The 24533-nt window shown below is 37.5% G+C and overlaps 1 protein-coding gene across 2 annotated transcripts in view; it reads right to left on the bottom strand.

Moving 5' to 3' along the window:
• LOC139151212 (TATA-binding protein-associated factor 172-like) overlaps window positions 1-24533 on the bottom strand; it is a 66810-nt gene that overhangs the window by 24928 nt on the left and 17349 nt on the right. For both annotated transcript variants that reach the window (XM_070723838.1, XM_070723839.1), the window contains 16 exons: window positions 23664-23819; window positions 21746-21903; window positions 20639-20787; window positions 18621-18747; window positions 18074-18232; window positions 17494-17589; window positions 16794-16970; window positions 14104-14244; window positions 11565-11804; window positions 9735-9842; window positions 5661-5810; window positions 4262-4389; window positions 3123-3288; window positions 2395-2505; window positions 1517-1575; window positions 122-286 (listed from right to left, as the gene is read on the bottom strand). In XM_070723838.1, coding sequence (XP_070579939.1) covers window positions 122-286; window positions 1517-1575; window positions 2395-2505; window positions 3123-3288; window positions 4262-4389; window positions 5661-5810; window positions 9735-9842; window positions 11565-11804; window positions 14104-14244; window positions 16794-16970; window positions 17494-17589; window positions 18074-18232; window positions 18621-18747; window positions 20639-20787; window positions 21746-21903; window positions 23664-23819 — 2290 coding nt within the window. The remainder of the gene's footprint in view (window positions 1-121; window positions 287-1516; window positions 1576-2394; window positions 2506-3122; window positions 3289-4261; window positions 4390-5660; window positions 5811-9734; window positions 9843-11564; window positions 11805-14103; window positions 14245-16793; window positions 16971-17493; window positions 17590-18073; window positions 18233-18620; window positions 18748-20638; window positions 20788-21745; window positions 21904-23663; window positions 23820-24533) is intronic.

Here is a 24533-nt window from a genome sequence, read left to right as displayed (position 1 = left end):
CCTGGTTAGCATAAATGCTCATCTTCCCAAGGGCCCTCTGTTAAAGGGTTTTTCTCATCAAGGATATCAGCTAGACACATGCAACAATTGGATGAAAGTGCCAAAATGAAAGATAGCTCACCTTGTGTTAAGTTTCTGTTGCTCTGTGTTGATTTCTGAGATGGTGCCTAGCACCTGCTGACACTTGTCGTGTACTGACTGCTGTGTCCTGGCTGGTAGTGGGATCTGTGTCAGCTGACCCAGGATGCCCTGAGCTGTAGCACCTGCCTGCTCTACAGTGAACATGCTACACAGAGACAGATGGATAAACTTTAATGACATGGTCACTGCTGAAAACTGAGACCGGCTGATGTATAAAATCACATTATAGGTATGGGAAATGCATTAGGAATAAATTCTTAAAGCTTTAGCCAAAGTTGTTTTAGCTAGAATGTGCCATGATAGACACATACATTTGGACTTTCAAATTCTTACTTTCTTTTTTTATGGCTCATGGGGGTTCATTTTTAAGCTCTTGGAGAGAGTAAAGTTTTCAGTTTTAGTTTTGTGAAAATCAAAATTTTAATTTTGCCATTAGAGTGGACACAGGTATGGTGGTCATTTTGAATATTGAAATATCAATAAATGTTGTATAATTTGTATCTTTAGTACCAAAGGTTGCACTGCTACCCCTGATTTTTTTTTCTGATTTGGTACAAGTATGGTTGACAGTTTTATAAAGAAAAGTTTAAGAAAATCATCAAGTCTTTCATTTTCTAGGTGTGCATTTCTTTAAGACAATATAGATGTTAACCCTTTGCACCCTTTGCACCCTGGCCCCCTGGTACCCTATGACATCATGAGGACATTTTTGTCTGAGCCGGGTTCAAAGGGTTAAAAGGCGATAAATCTCACTTCTGTTCATCATTTTCATAACTTTTGTCATGACAGGGGGAATAGAAACATAAATTCAGAAATACAGCAACAGTAACACTTTCCCTGTATAAGACAGCACTGGTATACTGATAGGAGAGCCAGTCAAATTACAAAGGAACACTGATGACATTTATTGACAAATACAGCCTCTGCCAAAACTCTACACACTACAAATTTGACTTGCCACAATTCAGTACTTTCAATGTCCCACTCTTTCCTGTAATGATATCTGAACCAGAATTTGTCCCTCAAGAGCCTTTGTATAGTTTGATGCAAAAAATTAGCTTCAGTACATCTCACAGTAACTTGATTCACAACAGATGTAGGGATTGGTCTGTTCGTCTCCGTTTCATTTCGCCCTTCATATTTTTGTGGGACAGCAACAGGGAGAAATGACAGGTGAAAAAGACAAAGCACACTTCTACATCTAACATTGATCTGACTGATTGAAAACATTAATATTTTGGGGGCTGGTATCAAAAAATGATGTGCATTCAAAGGTAACAGCTGCTGAAGGATAGCGTATGACACAATAGGTTAACTGCTGTTGCAGTAACTTACTCTTCCACTATACTATATTTTATCTCAGTAAAACACTTACTTTGGAAAACTAGATCTCTGTATACTCCTGTTGCATTCACACCAACTGTTGACAAGCACCTGTCGGGGAAATAACAAACACAGAAATAAACAAAATATGCAATGCCAATAACAATCATGTAGCAAAAACCAAGAATTGGACAATCTTGCCTCTGATTCCAACCCTAGCTGGCTTCCAAAGATATTGTCAAACAATAAAATGACCTTAGGAGATCCTAAGTTTGGGATGTAACATTGAACTTGAACTTTTCCCAATGGAGTTAACAAGGGGATGGCCGCCATTTTGAATTCTCTGTATTGGTAAATATTGAGTACTCTGTTTATTCAGATTTTTATTCTTGATTTGGTAAGACAATGGTTGATAGTTTCCATCAGGAAAGTTTGAGCAAAAGCAGTATTTTCAATTATGAGGCGCATTCTACCTTAACTCTTTGAGCTCCAAAGTCTATTTTGTCCCCTACATAAAACAAACCCCTGTCAATTTTTCTCAGATTTTGCCAAAATTTTGAGAAAAAACTGTAGCCAATGAAATATGATGTCCATTTGGTCCAAAATTATCAAAAAATTACAGAAAAATTCATAAAAATTGTAAAATTTTGCACTAAAATTTTGGCGGGAGAAAATTACAGCGCTCAAAGGGTTAAATCACAAATACTGACAGTGTGATATACTAATATAAATATATATGGGTAACAAACATGCAAGACTCTAATCTAATGAACTCGTTCCCTTTATAATGTAGTATTCGTCCATACACTGCGCTTTCCACCGTCTTGACAATGTTATAAATTCACACAATTTCATCACTGACCTAGATGATATATGTACACTTATTGCATAACAGAAATGAAAAAATTCAAATATGTGATTTTGACTAACCTGACATTCTGTTTGCAATCTCATGAATGGCACAGCCACTTCGTCATAGTAAACACTGCTGCACAAATCCTCCATTAACTTTGCCTTCACAAGCTCTGGGCATCTACAGTCCTGAAAAGAAAAACAAGAGATATTGTACCTTTCTTGCAGTAGATATTGTCATGCACACTAAAACTTGATTGTGACACAGATAATAGAAAATATATTTCAGTTTATCCATGCTGGTAGTTGTCATCTTGACACACGTCGAACTGCAAACAGATAACTTTGAAAGGCTTTATTTTTTAATATGTACACCATGGGTTGCTTATTGCTGGCAACAGCATGACGTCTGTTTACACCTTAATATAATCTCTGTGTATTAATGTTTTTAATTTTATTTACTCAAACATCAAACGGGCAAGAGGCCCATTCTCAAGATGGTGTACAAAATCACACACAACCTAAAGATGCAGTGAGGAATAAGATGTCTTGCTCATGGGCACAACACCATACCAGAGTCTCAAAACCACCATCCTCTGATAGTGAGTTTACTTCTGTGGTCACACACGGTTCTCAAACTCACCCCCTTTTGATTGTGAATCCAGTACCCTACCTACTACGCCATGATGTAACCTAAATATGTCACAATACAATGTTGCTCATGATCTTGTGTTTGGTGATGACTTGTGGATAAAACAGACATATTTCGTGTTGCCCAAAAAGTCAGTCAACAAGTATGGACTTACTGTTGAGGCAATGGCCCACTCAGTGACTACCAAACCAACCACCACTCTCTGTAGAGCTGACTTGTTGTCCAGATGAAATGAAAGCAGTTGTCCTATAGACTCAGCTGCATTGCTCTCTGCTGGTAACCGGCTGTCTGTGATGTACACTGCCAACAGTCCAAGAAGTCTGTCAGAAAAATTGGGAAACATATAAAGAATAATTCTTTGGAAACGATGATTCATTTCTTTTCTGACATGAACTTCAGCTTTGTGGAGACACATAGTTCTTGTTTTGACAAAAGTAAACTGAACTGAAGGGTTGATTTTACGATAACAATATACTGAGAAGACCATTGTCGTCATACAAGGAAGGGGGTTGAAATTAAGTCTCATGATTACCAGAAAGTGGCGCTCAGATAGTTAAATTGACTTTTCTCCGTTGTACAATCAAACTGAATGTTACTGGTCATTATGTGTCAGCCGTTAGACTAATTAATATGTCAATATACTGCCAGACTTAAAAAACTTTTTGCCAAATGACAGGATTCATGGGCCCTGAACTAGTCCATGCAAACAACGACACGCAGGGATGGTACACCATGAGATTTTGACTAGTTCATGACATATACAGTGAACTGTACCCCTTTCTGACTTTGTGGTTGCATGTACCTTGACAGTGAAAGATTTAAAACATTTGCTTAAACTTTTCTCAAGGCAACTCTTCCAGCATCAAGAATAAAAAAATCATGGATCATTGCACAAATTTTGACACTTGAAAAACTAAGTACCAAATATTTATCAATACTTGATATTCAAAATGGCTGCCATCCCTGTGTTAACTCTATAATGCAAATTAAATTTTTGATTTTCTCAAAAACAAGACAGTTAAAACTCTATTTATTCATCAATCTTAACCCTTTCAGGTCTAAACCCCTGTATATAGGGGTAGTTCTGGTAAGTTACAAAAAAGTCAGGCCTGAAAGCATTAAGAATGGGCAAACACAAGTGGGAGACTAGAAAAGTATTGCAAAGATTTGAGTCCAGCAAGATATCTGTTCCCAAAGCACATTCTACCTTTATCAAAGCAGACACAGAAGCAAATAGAAGTAGAGGTAAGTAAAGAGCTAAACAACAATAAAGAGTGGCAAACAAATCCTTACTTGGCTGCCCGGTGTCTTGTCTGTGTGACTTTGTAGTCTCTCTTTCCGGCAGGTACTCCGGCAAAATTTCCCGCCACATGGTGGTTTTCTTCCTTGCCAGGCGATGCCTTCCCTCGGGGAGATTTTTCCTGAGTAAATGTGGTAAATACAGGTGTAAGGCTGTTGTACAATGTTCAGAATTCTGAAATCTTATTGAACTGAGCAGGAAAGTGAAAAGGTATCATAGTTTATTGTTGTTTAAGTTTTTGAAAGGCAATTTCAGCAATTACGGTACCATATGCGTCGAAAGTGAATGATTGAACCTTTTGTTCACACCTGTCTCAATTAAATCAGGGATTGCCACACACAGTTTGCTACAAATTACCTAACAATTACCGATATTTGAAATTCAAAATGGCTGCCATCCCTGTGTTAACTCTATGGGGAAAAATAATTTTGTTTTTGATTCTTGAAAAACTAAGACGGTGAAAAATTAACCTGCTCCCAGAGCTTTAAAATGAGTCCCTGAAAGCTGTAGACCAGAAAAGTATTGAAAAAACTTTCAGTTGGAATATCTGTTCCTGAAGTGCATTCTATCCTAAAGACGTATGAAGAACATGTAGACATTCTTCAATTACATAACCCTAAAAAAACTGACTTAATGTTTTTCCTTATCTTTCTCTCAGTGAGTAAGCCAGTATAGAGTTATAAAAAAGACAATTTGATAAGAACACATGTATATTTCTGATAGTAAAGGGAGATAGACTAATTATATACAATTTTTTTTTCATGCCAATCTCTTTGGCTCCTAAATTTTAGGCCAAAAAAAAAAATAGGTTTGTTTCTGGTCATTGACATGTGGCAAAAATGATGCGGTGACGCGATTTTTTTTTTCAATTTTTTTTTATTTTTGCTGGAATTTGATACATTTTCCCCTTTTTTCCATAGGGGCAAATGAAAAACAGGAAAAAAAAGAGTTGACGCGCACACTTTGAAGTGATGCGCGCGCTGACCAGAAACAAATCAATTTTTTTTTTGGCCTTATGTTTGGAATAATCTACTCCATAGCGAACAAAACTATAACAATGAATGGCTTAAGTCACCTCAGGGCAGACTTCCTTGAAAGACATGTTATCTCATAAGTTCAAATATCTTTTAAATTTTTGGGTTCAAAGTTTGTTTGTTTGTTCACAGTATTACAAATGCTACATGTATTTTTGGATATAATAAGTACTTTTTGAAACACAGAAATGACAAAATTTTGCCCCCAAACTTATCTGACGACAAACTGTTTCACTAAGAACTACAATCAGCTTAAATTCATCCCAATGCAATATTCATTTATAATTCCAAAATCATTTATCAAATATGCAGTAACCAGTAGTCTGGGTTCCCAGGCTATGGCGCTTTCTAAGCTTACCTTGGTTTTGTGTTTGGCTTCAATCAGCATGTGTGGATCTATCGGAAGATTAGCAGGCTGCATAATAAGACACAGCCAGGCACTGATCCACGGACAGGCAGCTGCAATCAGATAGTCAATATGCGCCTTTGCCAGCAGCGTTGACCACACCTTAGAAAACAAAGTACATCAAAATATCAAAATACTCAACATTGGAAAATTCCTCTTATAAAATTGTACAGCCTACTGAACCAATTCTGTCATTTATTTATCAATTTTATTCTGTATTAATTTGATTCTGATCAAAATTTAAAGAGTTTCTCAGTGTTTTCAAATTGTCTATGCTCTTTCCATTTAAAATCATCCTTCATGGTGTGACAAAAAAGATGTTTCAGTTGCCGGTATTATAAGTTTGCATTTGGCCAACAAATAATTGCCGAGTCAAAGTTTGGAGTTGACACGAGCTAGGAGTCTACACAATCACATTTGTTTCACTTTTTAAAACTAAGTTGTACAACAACACAGGAAGTCAGTCACACCTTCTTGTACCCCATGAACACAAAAGGCTTCCTTTGTTTATAGTCTGGGATACAGATCCCTTCAATGATGTACAGAACTTCACCTTGACATCACAGCATTCAACATTTAAATATGCAAATGACATGGTCTGCAAATCAGCTGCAGGGCAGAACAGACAAAAGCCAACCTACAAATTTTAACATCCACACACATATTTCTGTACAACACCACCATAGCATAGCATAACTGATGCTCCAAGGCAATATTCTATATGCTGGACAAAGGAACTGTGACCCAAGGCTGAAATTACAATGGAATATACAACCAACTCTGAATGATGATGCCATTTTTGAAAGCTTCTGATCTTCTCAAAAAAACAAGTCATTGACAATGACATAGTCCCCACTTGTAATAGGAGTATTAGTCTTGAGGGGGCAGGGAAATGAGGTCATTAAGAAGTATCACCAAAGTGTATAGTTCAGATCTATGGACACATAGGTCTATGTCATTGTTCCAAATTTGAAACAAGAGGCATGTCTAAGTTATGGTTCTAAATCGGGAAAAAAGATCAAACCTCTAGCTGTATTGGCCAGCCAAGAAATACATATGTGCATAATAAATGAGGTACAAGATGTGACATCTTAAGGTCTATTATCCTATCAAAATTGAAGCGTAAAGAACTTGTGATTACTGAGTTATGCATATATATGCATATTCAAGGTCAAAGGTCATCAAGGTCACGTGACATTTTGAAAAAAAACATTGTATTGCTAATTAATCCATATATGCCAAAATTCAGACCTCTAGCTCTATTGGCTTGCCCACAATTATATATGGGCATAATTAACAAGGTAAAGCATGTGTTGTCATAAGGTCTCCCATCCTACTAAATATAAAGGACATAGCACTTGTGGTTACTTATTTATTGACATAATCGTGTATTTTAGGTAAAAGGTTATCGAGGTCACATGACATTTTGTCAAAAAATTCTTCTATCCTATAGTCTATCCCTATATACTAAAAATCATACATTTACCTCTATTGGCTTGTTCAAAATCAGATATGCACATAATGAATCAGGTACAATATGTGGCGTCATAAGGTGTCCCATCATACCAAATATGAAGGGTGTAGCACTTGTGGTTCCTGAGTTATGGACAAATATGTATATTTGGGGTCAAAGGTCACCGAGGTCACGTGACATTTTGTCAAAAAAATTGTATTGCTAAGTTATCCCTACATACCAAAAATCAGACCTCTAGCTCTATTGGCTCGCTCACAATTAGATATGCACATAATTAATGAGGAACAATATGTGGCGTCATAAGGTGTCCCATCATACCATATATGAAGGGTGTAGCACTTGTGGTTACTGAGTTATGGACAAATATGTATATTTGAGGTCAAAGGTCACCAAGGTCACGTGACATTTTGTCAAAAAAATTTTAAGGTATGCCTATAACCCAAAAATCAGACCTCTAGCTCTATTCGCTCACTCAAAATTAGATATGTGCATAATTAATGAGGTACAATATGTGGCGTCATAAGTTGTCCCATCATACCAAATATGAAGGGTGTAGCATTTGTGGTTACTGAGTTTTGGACAAATATGTATATTTGAGGTCAAGGTCTTTGAGGTCACATTACATTTTTTCAAAATAATTGTATTGCTAAGTTATCCCTATATACCAAAAATCAGACCTCTAGCTCTTTTGGCTCGCTCAAAATTACATATGCGCATAATTAACGAGGTACAATATGTGGCGTCATAAGGTGTCCCATCATACCAAATATGAAGAGTGTAGCACTTGTGGTTACTGAGTTATGCACAAATATGTATATTTGAGGTCAAAGGTCATTGAGATCACTTGACATTTTGTCAAAAAAATTGTATTGCTAAGTTATCCCTACATACCAAAAATCAGACCTCTGCTCTATTGGCTCGCTCAAAATTAGATATGCACATAATTAATGAGGTACAATATGTGGTGTCATATTAAAGGTGTCCCATCATACCAAATATGAAGGGTGTAGCATTAGTGATTACTGAGTTATGGACAAATATGTATATTTGAGGTTAAAGGTCACCAAGGTCACATGACATTTTGTCAAAGTGTCTGAGATATCTGCGTGAACGGATGGACTCACGGACTGACATGACCCAATCTATGAGCCCCCTGGACTTTATCTGTGGGGACTAAAAACTGTGTCACTGCATCCTTTTTGCAAATGAATACGATGAGAAACTAAATTTTTATTTATCTTGGCCTTATACATGGAGCCTATGTACTGCCTTATACATGGGAGTCTATGGACTGCCTTATACATGGGAGTCTATGGAGGTGAAAACTAGTGTGAAAATCTCAGTAATACTTTATGGGTCGCCTGTGCTTATACATGGGAATCCTAGTGTGAAAATCTCAGTAATACTTTATGGGTCGCCTGTGCTTATACATGGGAGTCTATGGACTGCCTTATACATGGGGGTCTATGGAGGTGAAAACTAAAAAGTCCTCTAACATGGCCAAATTTGATCGCATTGTGAAACAAATCGACGTGCATCTGTATGAGGTAGGGTACTACCCTTGAACCAAGTTTGAACAAAATCGCTCCAGGCGAATATGAGATATCTGCGTGAACGGACGGACGCACAGACACACGCACACACGGACGGACGCACGGACATGACCAAACCTATAAGTCCCCCCGGACGGTGTCCGTGAGGACTAATTAAGTTCAGGGTTATGCAAATTAAGGTCACAACAGGTCAGATATTCTGTGTTCTAAAGGAGTATCATATTAAATATCGGTGTATCTCAAAAAATTTTGTAGACAAAAGATTTCAGGGGGCTGGAATATCGAGAATATTCATGTTAAACTCGTTTCTGTAGAGGGAATTTCTGAAGTCCTGTATCCTGCCTGCCAAAAATCCTAAGGCTAGTCTTAGAGGATATGGAAACAGTTATTGCAATGACTTACTTTTCTGGGTTAAAAATGCATGTATTGTCCAAGACAACAAAATTTACAAAGCAATAAACCCATTAAAAGTGAGGGGAAGTTATGCATGGGACCTGTAGAGACCGGAAAATTTGAAGTTGTGAAACACAGGGCACTTCTCCCTTTTGAGAGTTTGTGTGTGTGTGTGTGTGTGTGTGTGTGTGTGTGTGTGTGTGTGTGTGTGTGTGTGTGTGTGTGTGTGTGTGTGAGTGTGTGTGTGTATGTGTGGTCGTTTCATGAAATTGGACTACTCATGTAATTTAGGTTGATGGAACACCAATACAAAATGATTAAAAATGTTTCTTGATATCAACTGTGAAATTTCAGAGTTTATTTCTGAGAAAAAATGTGGACATTGATGTGCTTTATAAATTGCAGAATTCATCTCCTAAAATGGATCCAAGTTGTTCACTGTCTCAGAACCACAACTGTAGGCACAGATACATATTTCTTGGAAGACCTGCCATGTATGGTAGCTCCTTTGGAGTCAAAAAAAGACACATAATCGATGTGTCGATTTGAAGAGTGGGAGTTTCAAGGAAAACACATCTTCAGAAATGACACTTAATACCAACTGACCTTTTCAACCAACTCCAGAATATCAGCTCTGTCTTCGAGAATACACCTCTGATAGACGTGCCTCAGGGCCTCTTGCAGAATTGGAGACAGCCACTCCTGGCAGGCCGCCTGACATTTCGAAAGACAATCATTTATTCATGTTAATCACTGTCACACACACACACACTCACAAAGACACTGAAGAGTCCCGGTTTTCTGTTTTCAAAATGCCGTTGAAATTTGATGAAAGTATGATGACCTTCAACAAAACTCTTCAGTTTCTACAATTTGGTATTTAGGTCATCTTAGACACTGTGAGAGGTTTTATAGAAAATCAGTTGAGACTATTTCCAGGAAACAAGGGACTCTATTTTTTTCTTTTGAGCAATATCTGTCTTCTGATTGGTTAAAATATGTCGTACAGTATGTCATTGATACAAAAACTGTGCATATTTGGGAACAATGTCCTCAAAAACCTACAACATTTATGAGCTCTTTTGGTTTTGAGTCAATTTTGAAATTTCTTGAAATTTTTGAAATTACCCAGTCCTACACTAATGCAAGTAACACACAAGAACTTCCTTGAGAAAGTGATGAATAAATTTTGACTAAAATGCACACTGTTTGGAAAGTAGAACACGCACAATAACATCTTTGGTCAATTTTTTCTTGAGGTTGACATTCTCTGGAGTTGTTTTTTTTGTTAGGAAGTTTTGCAAATGTCATCAGAAAAGAGATGTGTTGATGTACTAGAGATTCTTAATCTTATCTGCCACACCTTGCAGCTAGGTTTATAACACACCAATTCAAGTACAAAGTCTTGACTCATGGAGCAGATTGTGCATTTTCAAAACTTCTTTCACAACAAATACTGTATTATAATTACACTCAGCGGCAAGCCCCTAAACAGATATTTAATAAGCTTTTATCATCTTCACAATAATTGTTGGTATAAGCATTTTCACCCTGAAGACAAGGTTGTCATTTTCCATGATAGGACCTTCCAAAACTTTGATTTCCTGATGCATGCAAAGATGAACCTTAAATTTCAGAGTGTACGGTTTTGGTGGTTACCCCGGCTCTTGTTGGAGTTCATAAGTAAAACCTGGATAGATTTAATACCACTTGGCAACTTAAAAAGGGGAAAAATCAGTTAACTGTCACCAGTATGCACTTTATCAAACATTGACATGGTATTGACTATAGAGTCTGCTCTTCATTCAAAAATATTTTACACACTGCATTTACTCGTTAGGGCTACGCATAGAAGTTTAAAGACATTTATAAATTGTCTGAATTTAGAAATATTATACAGCAGAGGACAAACTGACTTTTACCATCCATCATATTAAGGTAGTATGTGCCTTGAAGGTGAAAGACTTAAATTTTCGCTCAAACTTTCCTTAATGAAACTTTTGAATATTCTCTTACAAAAGCAAGAATAACAATCAGGGGTCACTGTGAGAATTTTGGTACTAGAGAGACATATTACCCAAGATTTCCTGATATTTAGAATTCAAAATGGCTGCCATCCCTGTGTTAACTCTATGAGGGAAAAATAAAATTTTCAATTTTCGAAAAACTCAGACATTGAAAGTTTTTCTTTCTCCAAGAGCTTTAAAATGAATCCCCACAAGGGGTATATCAGAAAAGAATTGTAGAAATTTGAGTCCGAATATCTGTCCCTGAGGCGTGTTCTACCTTAAGGGAAAAACTTGATTATCGGTAAATGGATGAAAATCTGAAGAATAATAAATCTATAATTTGAATAATCACAATGGTACATCATCTTGGGAAAATTATCAAAAGAAAAGTAATACTAAATATCTTTATAATGGATCAACATCCTACCAGCGAGCTCTCAGCATTCAACAGAGTGTAGAGAGTTTCAAGCGCTGATTTCCTGACAGATGCTATGTTGTGTCTGAGAAACGGCCACAGCCTTGGGACAAGCTCCGTCAGGCTCTGTTGAAGTCTGGACGGTGCCTTGCATGCCAGTGTAGACAGCAGTGTCATGATGCTGTTTGTAGAGGCTGTCAGATCGTCAAGTTCCAGTAAAGTGTCCCACAGTGTCTGGATAATCACAGGAACCTGCAGGGAAGAAAGAGGGACAGTTGAAAAAAACTTGAATATGCAAGTGATGTCATGCACCTTCGTGAATTCAGAAATGGCGCTGATAATTGCCAGCAATGAGTACCTGTGACAAAGAACTAAGATAGATATTTCCTAACTTAGTATTAATTACCAGAGATGGACCTTTCAAAGTACAAAAATACAAGTCATCGTTGATGACACAGTCCCCACTTGTTAATGGGTACTTTGCTTACAGGTCCTCAGAGAGGATAGAGTCCTCTTCATTAGGTCTGTGATAAAAATACTTTTGAATAAATTCGCTTGATACATGTCTGAGTTGTGTAGAGTTGTGTTCAGAACATGAAAAAATCGTAATAAAATGGCCACATGTCGGCCATATTGGATCGTATCACAAAACAAATCAATGTGCATATGTATGACATAGGTCAATGTCCTTGTACCAAGTTTGAATAAAATCCGTTGTGATATGCCTGAGTTATGGCTCTGTACATGAAAAAATCGTAACAAAATGGCCGCACGGCAGCCATATTAGATCGTATCACATGAAAAATTGACGTGCATATCTATGACATTGGTCAATGTCCTTGTACCAACTTTGAATAAAATCAGTTGAAACATGCCTGAGTAATGGCTCTGTACATGAAAAAATCGTAGTAAAATAGCCGTCTGGCGGCCATTTTGAATCGTATCACAAAACAAATTGACGTGCACAATCTATGACATTGGTCAATGTCCTTGTACCAACTTTGAATAAAATCAGTTGAAACATGCCTGAGTAATGGCTCTGTACATGAAAAATCGTAATAAAATGGCCGCCTGGCGGCAATATTGAATCGTATCACAAAATAAATCGACATGTATATGTATGACATAGGTCAATGTCCTTGTACAAAGTTTGAATAAAGTCGGTTGAGATATGCCTGAATTATGGCTCTGTACATGAAAAAATCGTAACAAAATGGCCGCCTGGCGGCCATATTGGATCGTATCACAAAACAAATCAATGTGCATATGTATGACATTGGTCAATGTCCTTGTACCAACTTTGAATAAAATCAGTTGAAACATGCCTGAGTAATGGCTCTGTACATGAAAAAATCGTAATAAAATGGCCGCCTGGCGGCAATATTGAATCGTATCACAAAACAAATCGACGTGTATATGTATGACATAGGTCAATGTCCTTGTACAAAGTTTGAATAAAGTCGGTTGAGATATGCCTGAATTATGGCTCTGTACATGAAAAAATCGTAACAAAATGGCCGCCTGATGGCCATATTGGATCGTATCACAAAACAAATTGATGTGCATATCTATGACATTGGTCAATGTCCTTGTACCAACTTTGAATAAAATCAGTTGAAACATGCCTGAGTAATGGCTCTGTACATGAAAAAATCGTAATAAAATGGCCGCCTGGCGGCCATATTGAATCGTATCACAAAATAAATCGACATGTATATGTATGACATAGGTCAATGTCCTTGTACAAAGTTTGAATAAAGTCGGTTGAGATATGCCTGAATTATGGCTCTGTACATGAAAAAATCGTAACAAAATGGCCGCCTGGCGGCCATATTGGATCGTATCACAAAACAAATTAATGTGCATATCTATGACATTGGTCAATGTCCTTTCACCAGCTTTGAATACAATCGGTTGAAACATGTCTGAGTTATGGCTCTGTACATGAAAAAATCGTAATAAAATGGCCACCTGGCGGCCATATTGGATCGTATCAAAAAAAAATTGACGTGCATCTGTATGACATATGAAGTAATCCTTGTACCAAGTTTGAATGAAATCGCTCCAGGCATCTCTGAGATATCTGCGTGAACGGACGGACGCACGCACACACGCACGCACGCACGCACGCACGCACGCACGGACGCACGCACGGACATGACCAAACCTATAAGTCCCCCCGGACGGTGTCCGTGGGGACTACAAAAATAAAAGCTCTTTCTTAGAAATCAAGAGTCTAGGAAATGAAATATTGATATTACATGATCCCCACGACAATTACAGAGCAAAATTCAATCTTGTAACGAGGCAATGTACAGAGTCATCCAAGTGGTAAAACTTACTTGAAAACTGCACTATCAACACGATATTAAAACTAGAATGTTGAAAATTCCGGAAAGAAATCAAGGGGAAGGTTATACTAATCTTCAAAATGTTTGTACATATATAGCACGTAATTGGAGATAGAGAAAGCTGCTGTATGTTTCTCTATCATTGCAGTTGTCATCAGACATCCCTGACTGATCTCAATCCATGGAATCTTTCGACTTGCCTCAGTGGAAGCGATTTTGAGAAGCGATTCTGCCACTGGGATCAGAGCAGCTGCTGCCACCGCTCGGACGTCGTCGTCAACGTCCTGTAATCCATGAATCACAGAAGACAATGCCAGCGGTAAAAAATCGTCTGTCATCTCCTGTCAAAACAAAAAAACAAAACACAAAATACAATTATTCAATGCAAATAATAGGATCAAGCAAACAAGATGAAAATTTGTAATATCTGTGGCATTTCTATTCAAATTTCAGATTTTTCTGAATATTCAAAAAAACACAACCCACACTTGTTTTTAAAACAAGTCATCGTTGATGACACAGTCCCCACTTGTTAATGGGTGCTTTGATTACAGGTCCTCAGAGAGGATAGAGTCCTCTTCATTAGGTCTGTGATAAAAATACTTTTGAATAAATTCGCTTGATACATGTCTGAGTTGTAGTTCAGGAGATGAAAAAATCGTAATAAAATGGCCACATGGTGGCCATATTGGATCGAATCACAAAACAAATCAATGTGCATATGTATGACATAGGTCAATGTCATTGTACCAAGTTTGAATAAAATTGGTTGAGATATGCCTGAGTTATGGCTCTGTACATGAAAAAATCGTAACAAAATGGCCGCATGGCAGCCATATTGGATCGTATCACAAAACAAATTGATGTGTATAGCTATGACATTGGTCAATGTCCTTGTACCAACTTTGAATAAAATCTGTAGAAACATGCCTGAGTTATGACTCTGTACATGAAAAAATCGTAATAAAATGGCCGCCTGCTGGCGGCCATATTGGATCGTATCACAAAACAAATCAATGTGCATATGTATGACATAGGTCAATGTCCTTGTACCAATTTTGAATGAAATTGGTTGAGATATGCCTGAGTTATGGCTCTGTACATGAAACAATTGTAACAAAATGGCCACCTGGCGGCCATATTGGATCGTATCACAAAACAAATTGATGTGCATAGCTATGACATTGGTCAATGTCCTTGTACCAACTTTGAATAAAATCTGTAGAAACATGCCTGAGTTATGGCTCTGTACATGAAAAAATCGTAATAAAATGGCCGCCTGGCGGCCATATTGGATCGTATCACAAAACAAATTGACGTGCATATGTATGACATAGGTCAATGTCCTTGTACCAATTTTGAATGAAATTGGTTGAGATATGCCTGAGTTATGGCTCTGTACATGAAACAATCGTAACAAAATGGCCGCACGGCAGCCATATTGGATCGTATCACAAAAAGAATCGACGTGCATATCTATGACACTGGTCAATGTCCTTGTACCAACTTTGAATAAAATCAGTTGAAACATGCCTGAATTATGGCTCTGTACATGAAAAAATCGTAATAAAATGGCCGCCTGGCAGCCATATTGGATCGTATCACAAAACAAATCGACGTGCATCTGTATGACATATGAAGTAATCCTTGTACCAAGTTTGAATGAAATCGCTTCAGGCATCTCTGAGATATCTGCGTGAACGGACGCACGCACGCACACACGCACGCACGCACGCACGCACGCACGCACACACGCACGGACATGACCAAACCTATAAGTCCCCCCGGACGGTGTCCGTGGGGACTAATAAAATGCCTTGTTTTGTTGAGTTCATAAATTTTACTTTTTTGTATTAGTTACATTTATTTAGTACCATGTAACAGAAAAATGGAAAAGGTTATGATAATAATGCAAATTGGTAGTATATACAACCATACTGACAGACATTAAATTTCTGGCGTTCCAGATATAGAGGGCGCTCTACTACTCTGCTGCTGAAATCTATGTCTAGGTTCAGTGTGCATTTTGTAGAGTTCAGCCTAGAAAACCTGACCTTTCAATAGGATTACTGCTTTCCTCTAACAGCTTTCCTACAACTGGATTGCTTTCCTATTACAGGATTCTACAAGATTACTGCCTTCCTATTACCATGAGAAGACATGAAAAATTACCGAGGTTTCATCAGTCGTTCATTTTGACACGGCATATGGCTGGGCTAAGAAATGCATCAAATTTACAAGTGAAATCTTGGAACCACCAAGCTTGATGGTGAAATAATCTTAATCAATAATTGTCATATACTGACAAACAATGGTGCATAAACGCTGCACTGTTTTCATTCATCAACAAATTCCCACCATGCTTGAGAAATAAATGCTCATTGCCATTTACATGTATGGGAAATTTCAAAGTTTACTTGAAATTGCTACTATTATCAGAAACTTCCATCTGGCCCAACACCACTGGCCACTACAAAAAACGTCAAAATAGAGCTCATATACTGTACATCAATTGAAAATTCACACTTACAGATCAGAATAAACATCTCAGATCAAGAACACATGTACAGTAAAACATAAACCAAACTTGACACACTTTAACATGACTGTTTAATATCGCTGTGATAAATGTTACAATGGCGGCTGCCAGCCCCGGTGGCAGTCACTGATGATTGTTGCGATGATGTCAGGTAAACTTTAAAACGACGATTTGGAGTAATTTCTGCAGTATATCAGTATCTACATGATGGACTTTAACCATGCAAATTAAAGTAAACCCTTTTTTATTCCTTGGACATTCCTAGCTGTCAGTGATGAAGTCAAATCCCTCTATGATCAGCATGAAAGTAAAGCAGATGAATGCATGGTGAGATTGGGTGATCCAACCTACCTTGGTGACGGCAAGCAGGTACTTGATTCCAAGCAAGCCACCGTGCCTTGCTTCCCACTGCTGTTGTGATAGCAGCTGTAGTAGAATTGACAGGACTGTTTTCACACCATCCACATTCATGTGGTGCAGCACAACACCCAATGTCTGTGCACATGTCTCCCTGACTGGTGCAACAACCTGTGTGTTGAAATCATAGGGAAAAAATTCTGATACAAATCAAACCAAGAAATTTTCTATGTCAGTAGACACTTTTGAATGCAGAAATGCAGCTAGAGTCACTATAAAAGTTGTTGCCTATCTTTCCTAAAGTTTCATGTTTGACGTAAAACATGTTACATCAGCTGCTAGTTTTTGGTTGTGTTTTTCCATATTATAATTTTTTAACTGTCTTTATAACCTCTTGCATTTTTCCACACAGAAGTGTGATGGCGCTTGTCATGGGTGTGAAATCTCATATTGAACTGCATGATTCACAGCAAATTATTTAATGCTGTTTCTACAACCACATCTTAAGATGGTGTAATGTACGGCATATAGAATAAGGCAAAACGCCTACATGTCTCAGTTCATTTGTAAAAGACAAAAATAGATAAATGAATAACCAACAAATACAAACAGTAGAAAAAGACGGATTATCATGGCTAGTTTCTCTTTGTTGTTGCAGGAAAAACTTCCTTCATGTCACACATCACATATGTACCTCGTCAGAAACGAAATCTCCAAATCTGTCCAGAGCAAGCACACACAGCAGCCGCAGAGCCATGTCTTCTAGCCACATCTGATTCAGGGAATCTTGCTGAAATCATCAAAGAGGAAGAAATACACAGAACATCAACACAAACATATCATTCATGAGTATTGATGACGTTTTTGGTAAAAACAGTGAAACACTGTGGTTGATTTCAATGACATCAGCCATTCATTTTGGTATACCTGAAGAATTCTGGGCCAAATCATCCCTGTAGTTGCAAATTTGCTTGTCTGAGGGTGCCTTACAGAAGAATCAAATGGACCCAGACCCCCTAAGACAATCTTGTATTGAAGTATGGCTTAGTGTGATCCAAGTACACTACAGTTTTACGACCATGTCTTCATGAAATCTAATACAGCAGCTTCCTACTCCTACAGAAGAAATTATTCATGGTTTGCTGCCCTCAACGAATAAACTTTCCGCAAAAGAGTATACTTTGACCCCAACCTAGCATAAAATCAATGTGATTGTGCAATAAAATTGAAGAACAGGGCCATCAGGGACAGTCTAGTTGAATGGAAATTCCTACCTGGTCAACTGGGTATTCTGAAGTTTTGCCAGAACTCTTTCCATGCACCTTGATGACCTCTCTGAGACCAGTGGCAGCTCCGTGTCTGACAACCCACGACTGATTGAAAAGGTCTGTGCTCAGCTGCTCACAGAACGAAGCAAACGGCCACTCTCCTGCCTGAGAAAACAAGATTTTTATCATTTACTTCCTGCAATTTTCCAAAGTGGTGACATCATTGCTCTTACAAATACAAAGTATGGTCCGAAGCAGGGGTGTGTTCTGGACAGGACAGCTTCACGCCATCCATTGTTAAATAGAACCTTTTCACCTGAATTTTTTGCAAGAGTTTGCAAACATGAGCAGATACGTTCGGGCATACAGTATCATTTCAGCTGTTCCCTGATATTATTCCTTTTGTACTCTGACAACCATTTACTAAATAACTTTGGAAAATGGTATCAAAATTGAGCGACATCTTTATTTTCCACTCTTGCAACTCAGTATATTTTTAAGAATCAATAACACCATGAGTGTTGTCTTGATTATGAGTTACTGGTTTACTAACCTCTTCATAGAAGACTGAACTATCAACAACATGGTCTAGGACCACTTTGTCAGACTGCGAGGGCTGGCTAACAACTACTGTGGATGTCCTGGCTTTCTTGGCCAATGGTTCCTCTTCCGTAGTCTCACTGTCAAAAATATGGGATGAAAATTCACATGATTTGAAGTATTTTAGGCATCAGCTGATGAAAACTTTGTATTCTCTATCCTCGTCATTTCCATCACTACCGGGGTAATACTGTTTCCAGTATAATATAGCAATTACTTTCTTATATCAAAATAAATCTTGCCATCTTCTTTCCAGTATTTGATCCATGTATCAAATCTAGTTTCTTTCTATGATCTCAAAAGCATGTTGAAAGTTTGAAAGCTCTTGCAGTAAGATTAGCAACCATTTCTCAGTCTATGCCTCAGGACAGGTCAACTTTTTTTACTTTCTTCCTTTTGTTCAGTAAAGAAAAAGGTACATGACGCAACAGATCTAGGATTATTCAGCCACAGTTTACAGGCTCAACTCACTTACACAACCGTACATGAATTATTCACAAAGCATTGTACACAGAAAAAATGTCAAAGGTACATAATAAGTATCTATCTGTAGCAATCATGCCATCATGCTATCTTTCAGTGGATGTCAAAGGTCAATTGGTCTTTGCCCTGAGCAAAGAGTCATTTAAGGTGGCATTGCACATAACACAGCTTTTTTTGTTCAAAAGCACTCAATTTCATTCAATTTTCATGAATCTGTCAAACCAAGATTAAAATATTGGTTGGGTTAACCTTTTAGCATGACAAGTCGTAAGTTTGGTGAGAGAGAAGTGTAAATTTATGCAAATCACCTGATTTCCTGGCTTTCTTTCATTTTCATTTAACTCAACTCTGGCTGGGTCAAAAATTGTTAAATTTTCACATAATGTACTTTAAATACTATATGGCAAAACTACAGTTTTGTTTGGCAATCAAGTTCACGCATTTTGAACAAGAAGAGTCATTTCAATTTTTCTTATCATGATTTTAATCACTTTTTTGAATGGTCAATCTTTCAACCCATGCCATTTAAGAATGCGAATAGATAATGTAAAACAAAAATAGCAAATTTTTTCCTACATATAGTCTACCTTTAAATGAGATATTAAATTTCACACAGTAGTATCATGTTTTACTTAAATTGTTATAACAAATACCAAAATTGAGGTTTTCTGCCCCAAATTATATACCCTTTCATTCTTCAAGTACACTATTGCTACCATACTAAACTTTAGATTCTCTGCTTTTTGAAAATATATATTATGAGGGGGTTTTCATGACATCTCTGATAAGAAATATTGCTTCAACAAAAATGTGTTGTTATTAAAGTGCAACGTCATCTTAACTTACACAAGAAATGAGAAGACAATTGAAAAAATTGACCATTACAATTGTTGATTTCGAATGGGGCAAAGGTTATCTGTGATTACAGTCAACATTTTGAAACTCCATCTGTTAATATTAATGTCAACATTTAAAAGTTTCAGCAAACATTTATAAACAACTGTTACCCACGCCAGTATCTTTGCACAGACTGCTGTTTTTAAAGTTTAATGGAAACAAAGACATAGTGAAAGGTCAGCTGAGGCTAGAAGGTTTGACAGGTGGGTTATGGTACTCAAGTCTGCTGGAGTTTTCTCTCTCTTACAGTGGTTTGGGTTGAACCGTTGGCAATACGGGAACTAAACATCCTGTTTAAATTGATGAGTTGCCAACACTGTCAGGTGTAACTATTGGCTTGTGATAACGATTGCATTCTGAGCAGGAGTGTGGATATGTGGTGTTGTTTTTACAACATTTAACCTCCTTCCAGACAATATTTCAACTTTCCCAAAGTTGATTTCTTTGTTATTAACTGATATTACTACCCAGACGATATTCCGCCTGACAGTGTTGGCAACTCTGCAATTTTGACAGTATGTCTAGTTCCCGTATTGCCAAAGGCTCAATGCAAACCACTTTATAACTGCAATGGGGTAAAATTATAAATACCTGGTACTGGCAGTGGTTTCAGGTTTATCCTTAGATCTCTGCTTGGCCATCAGCTTGGCCCGCCTCTTGGCACGGTTCTTCTCTCTGGAGCTCATACCAGGTTTCAGCATGGCTTGCATTTCCTGGCTGACTATGTCTGCTGGCAGAGGCTGCATCAAGGAAAGGTGCATAACATTATCAGTGTTTTTTCACCAATTGTAAGAAACACAGGTAAATGGTTTGGGAACCTCATAAATACATCTGGAGTCCCTAATGTTACTAATTGATATACGCATGAGAGCCATGGCGACATAATTGGTAAACCTTGGTGAACTTTCAGTGCTTTTCTAAGGTTGAGGGACATTGGTAAATCATTTTGAAACCCCGGTAAGATTTCTGCTGTCATCTTATCTGATTGCATCGATACACCAAGGGGAGAACCCCTGGAACATTTGGGCTAATGTCCAGCACCTCAGAAGCTGTTATCCAATTGGTTCGCTGAATCTTACAGGTATAATTGAATTATACAAATAGACTCCCTAGGTTGCGGTGAATAGTGACAATTGACCAATCAGATAGAACCTTCCGAGCCACATCAACAGGAACATTTACCTGCTCACCACTCCAACAAAACTGACTTTACAAGGGTAATGTAAAGGCCATTGAACACAATGCAACACGTGCTGGATGAGAACGTGTGAATATAATTTCTCTGAAGACGACAAAGTTTACTATTGGGTGTTCTGCATGGTGTATAAAAAAGCTATCACACATATGATTGATTGATTGGTTGTAGAATTAACATGACATTCATCAAATTGTCGATATTTTTAAACTGATCCTGGCTTTCAAACTGTCAGATACGGTATATTCACTTTCACTGCTTCCAAATTTGTGTAGATTTTGAAACGACATGAAGCAGGTGGTATTTGCGAGAGGTATTCACATTAATAACTACTGGTACATGTTAATCAGCAATCGGTTCACATGGGCCAATCTCAACCAATTTGAGAAAGGCCATCTGAAACCTATCATTTTCTTTCTGTTAATAACCATCCTCAGTTTTTGTCATTGGTCTATATTGTCAAACGGAAACTCAACAAGCCCAATTGGAGAAGACCGACCAACCTGAGGTGCTTTGCTCCTATCTTCTGTCCTGACCTCGAGGTCTGCATCATTGAACAGCTCGTCTGTTTGAAAACCCAAGGCATTGCCGGCTATGTCGAGACCAAGCCTCTTTTGCAGCAGCCTTCGTTGCTTGGCAAGCTTCTCCTTGGGATCATCACCTGCCACATTTGAAAAGAAATTCTTATTTATCGGAGATATCAGGTGTTCTCTCTGTGAATTGCCTTGATCAAATGATATGAGATTAGCACCAGCTGTTCTGCAAAAACTGGAAATATGATTCTATAAACAGGATGTCTTGCCAAAGTGGCGCACAACCTTCCTGGTTCTTTGACCAGCGGCAAATTTCAATGGTTTCCCTTAGATAAAATGTCAAAACACAAAAGACTTGGTGTGGAACTTAACAGGCAACATCTGTGACTACTTTTGCGAATGAAAATCTTGTAAATATACTTTTGAAAAAAAACTCTGGCAAAACCATTATTTAGAACATAAATCACAAATGTCTATCATTTCTGTGTCTAGAATTTTTCCACCAATTTTCAATAAGCTTCAGTGATAAAATTTATTTCAATACTCATGCCTCTCGCGTATTTTTAAGGTGAACTACACACTGGTAATTAATATTTTTCATTTTGCTCACAAGTATACCTTTCGAAGGTAGAAATTAAATAGGAAAGAAATATAATGAGAAAAGTCTTGATCTCTTCTTCTGAGATATATCGCAGGAGAATATATCCTTCCCTTTGATTTTAGGCAGCTCATATTGCTTGAATATGACAAATTTTAGCCTTCAACGAATTCGGAAACTGATTGAAATTGAGACACAGTCATTTCCATTCAGCAGAAGTTTATAAAATGTCTCTCTGAAAGTGCAATGCAACAAAGACAGGCCATACGATATATTTTTTAACAATATTTGGTAAAACTGCAGAGACACTTGTTTTTCAGAGATTCGGTTGCAAAAAAAAGTCTGCCACTTTTTCTTAAAATAGAGTCCAATAACACAATTTACTTGAATATATTATTGTTCAAATGGCTCCCCTACCACATATTTTGTGAAATTTCAAGACATGACAATCATACAATTTCTACATGAAAGTCAATGTGGCATGTTGCTGAGAATTAGGCTCCAACAATGGATATAGTCAACAATGCGCACTACAAATTTAGTGTTGTGTTTATAGATACCAAAATAACCATTTGATTAATCTACACAGCTAGACTTTTCTCAGTAGGATATGGATCTAATATCTTTAGTTGTAACACTTGGCTGCTTATTTTGTATCATGGCTCAGTACGATTTCAAGACAGATAGCAGCATATATCTAAAGGTTTTATGTTCAGAGTAGCCCTCCGGGCACTGAAAGAAAATACCACACTTTCATGATTCATGAACACCGGACTATTAGCGTCAAAGCAGTATCTCTAGTCAAACATGAACAAATAAAAGCTGCATGCCTACCGAGAAGGCTTGTCATCAACATCTAAACGAGCCCTGAAAATTCGCCGTAGTGTTTTCATGGGGACAAGTTATGGGCTAATTTGAGAAATATTTTTCACTTTTCGATGACGCTTCTCGGGAGGAAAGCCATGAAAGATTTTAAGTTGAATAGATTTTGTGAGCAATGTTTTTAAATCTTTGTTTTAATTGTTTCCTTTTTAGTTTTCATTTGTGGGGTTGTGTCTTTGCCGGCTTCTGTGAAAACACCGGTGAATAAATTTTAAAAATTACCCACATAAACACATTACAGTACCAAAATGCAATTTTCAGCATTATCATACATACATGTATACATGCCAAAAGGCATTTTGTAGAAACCAGGACTCCAGTCTTTCTGACTAGAAAATTATATCAATTTTTCTCTTCCCTGAGTTTTTTTAAGTCTCAGTTTTCATGACAGATAAGTGTAATACTTACTAGCTTCCTCTGAAGTCTCATACTCGGTGCCGGCCGATCCCGCAAGGAAAGTGCCCCTCTGTAGAACTCTTGAGATTTCAAACTGGGAAAATTCAAGTCTACCAGTGTCTCTCTGTACAGGTGTGGGCGTTCTGCTTGCATCAGGTGTACCAGGTTCTGAAAGTAAAGTAGATTTTGGTCCTTTACACTCAATGACATTGAATATTTGAAATTACTTACATGATGTATCAACTTGCTTTTAACAACAAGTTTTATTCTTTGTATTTCATGGATTGAACATTTCAGCCCATTTTATTGGTGACATGCAATGATTGCCCTCGCTTCTATGAATGTGAAAATAATATTGTACATGACAGTTAGGAAGGTTTAAAGGGACAATAATTGTAATATTTGATGATATTTTCATGATTTTTGTTCAATTAGAAAAATCTGTTTTCTTATTCCTTTTTGAGAAACATGTTGAATACACAGTTTTAGCACTGGTAACACAAAGCATAATATAAAGTAGCAGGGTCCATACTCTAAAAGTCACTTAAAACAGCGCTGATCGCAAATGACATCACTGTTCTCTCTCATTAATATGCATAAATAAACATTTCTCTGCATTTTCCGCATAAATGACAAAAATAAAACCTGAGAGTGTTAGAATGGCTATTTAGTGTCACACTTATTCGTATGAATTGATGACTGAGACTACAAGCTGCAACAGCAGCCGCGCATACAACAGCAGAATTTGTCCGAATTTCAGCATATTTGTCCGAAAGTCGCGTGCGTGTAGCTATATTTAGTAACAAATCCGAAATCGTGATCAACGCTATTCAAAAGCTTTCAAGGTCTTATTATTAGTTTTCAATCACCTTTTTATGACCA

Source organism: Ptychodera flava, chromosome 15 (assembly GCF_041260155.1).
Source record: "Ptychodera flava strain L36383 chromosome 15, AS_Pfla_20210202, whole genome shotgun sequence".
Taxonomy (NCBI): domain Eukaryota; kingdom Metazoa; phylum Hemichordata; class Enteropneusta; family Ptychoderidae; genus Ptychodera; species Ptychodera flava.
The sequence above is the reverse complement of the archived record's forward strand: the minus strand, read 5'-3'. Positions and strand labels throughout refer to the sequence as shown.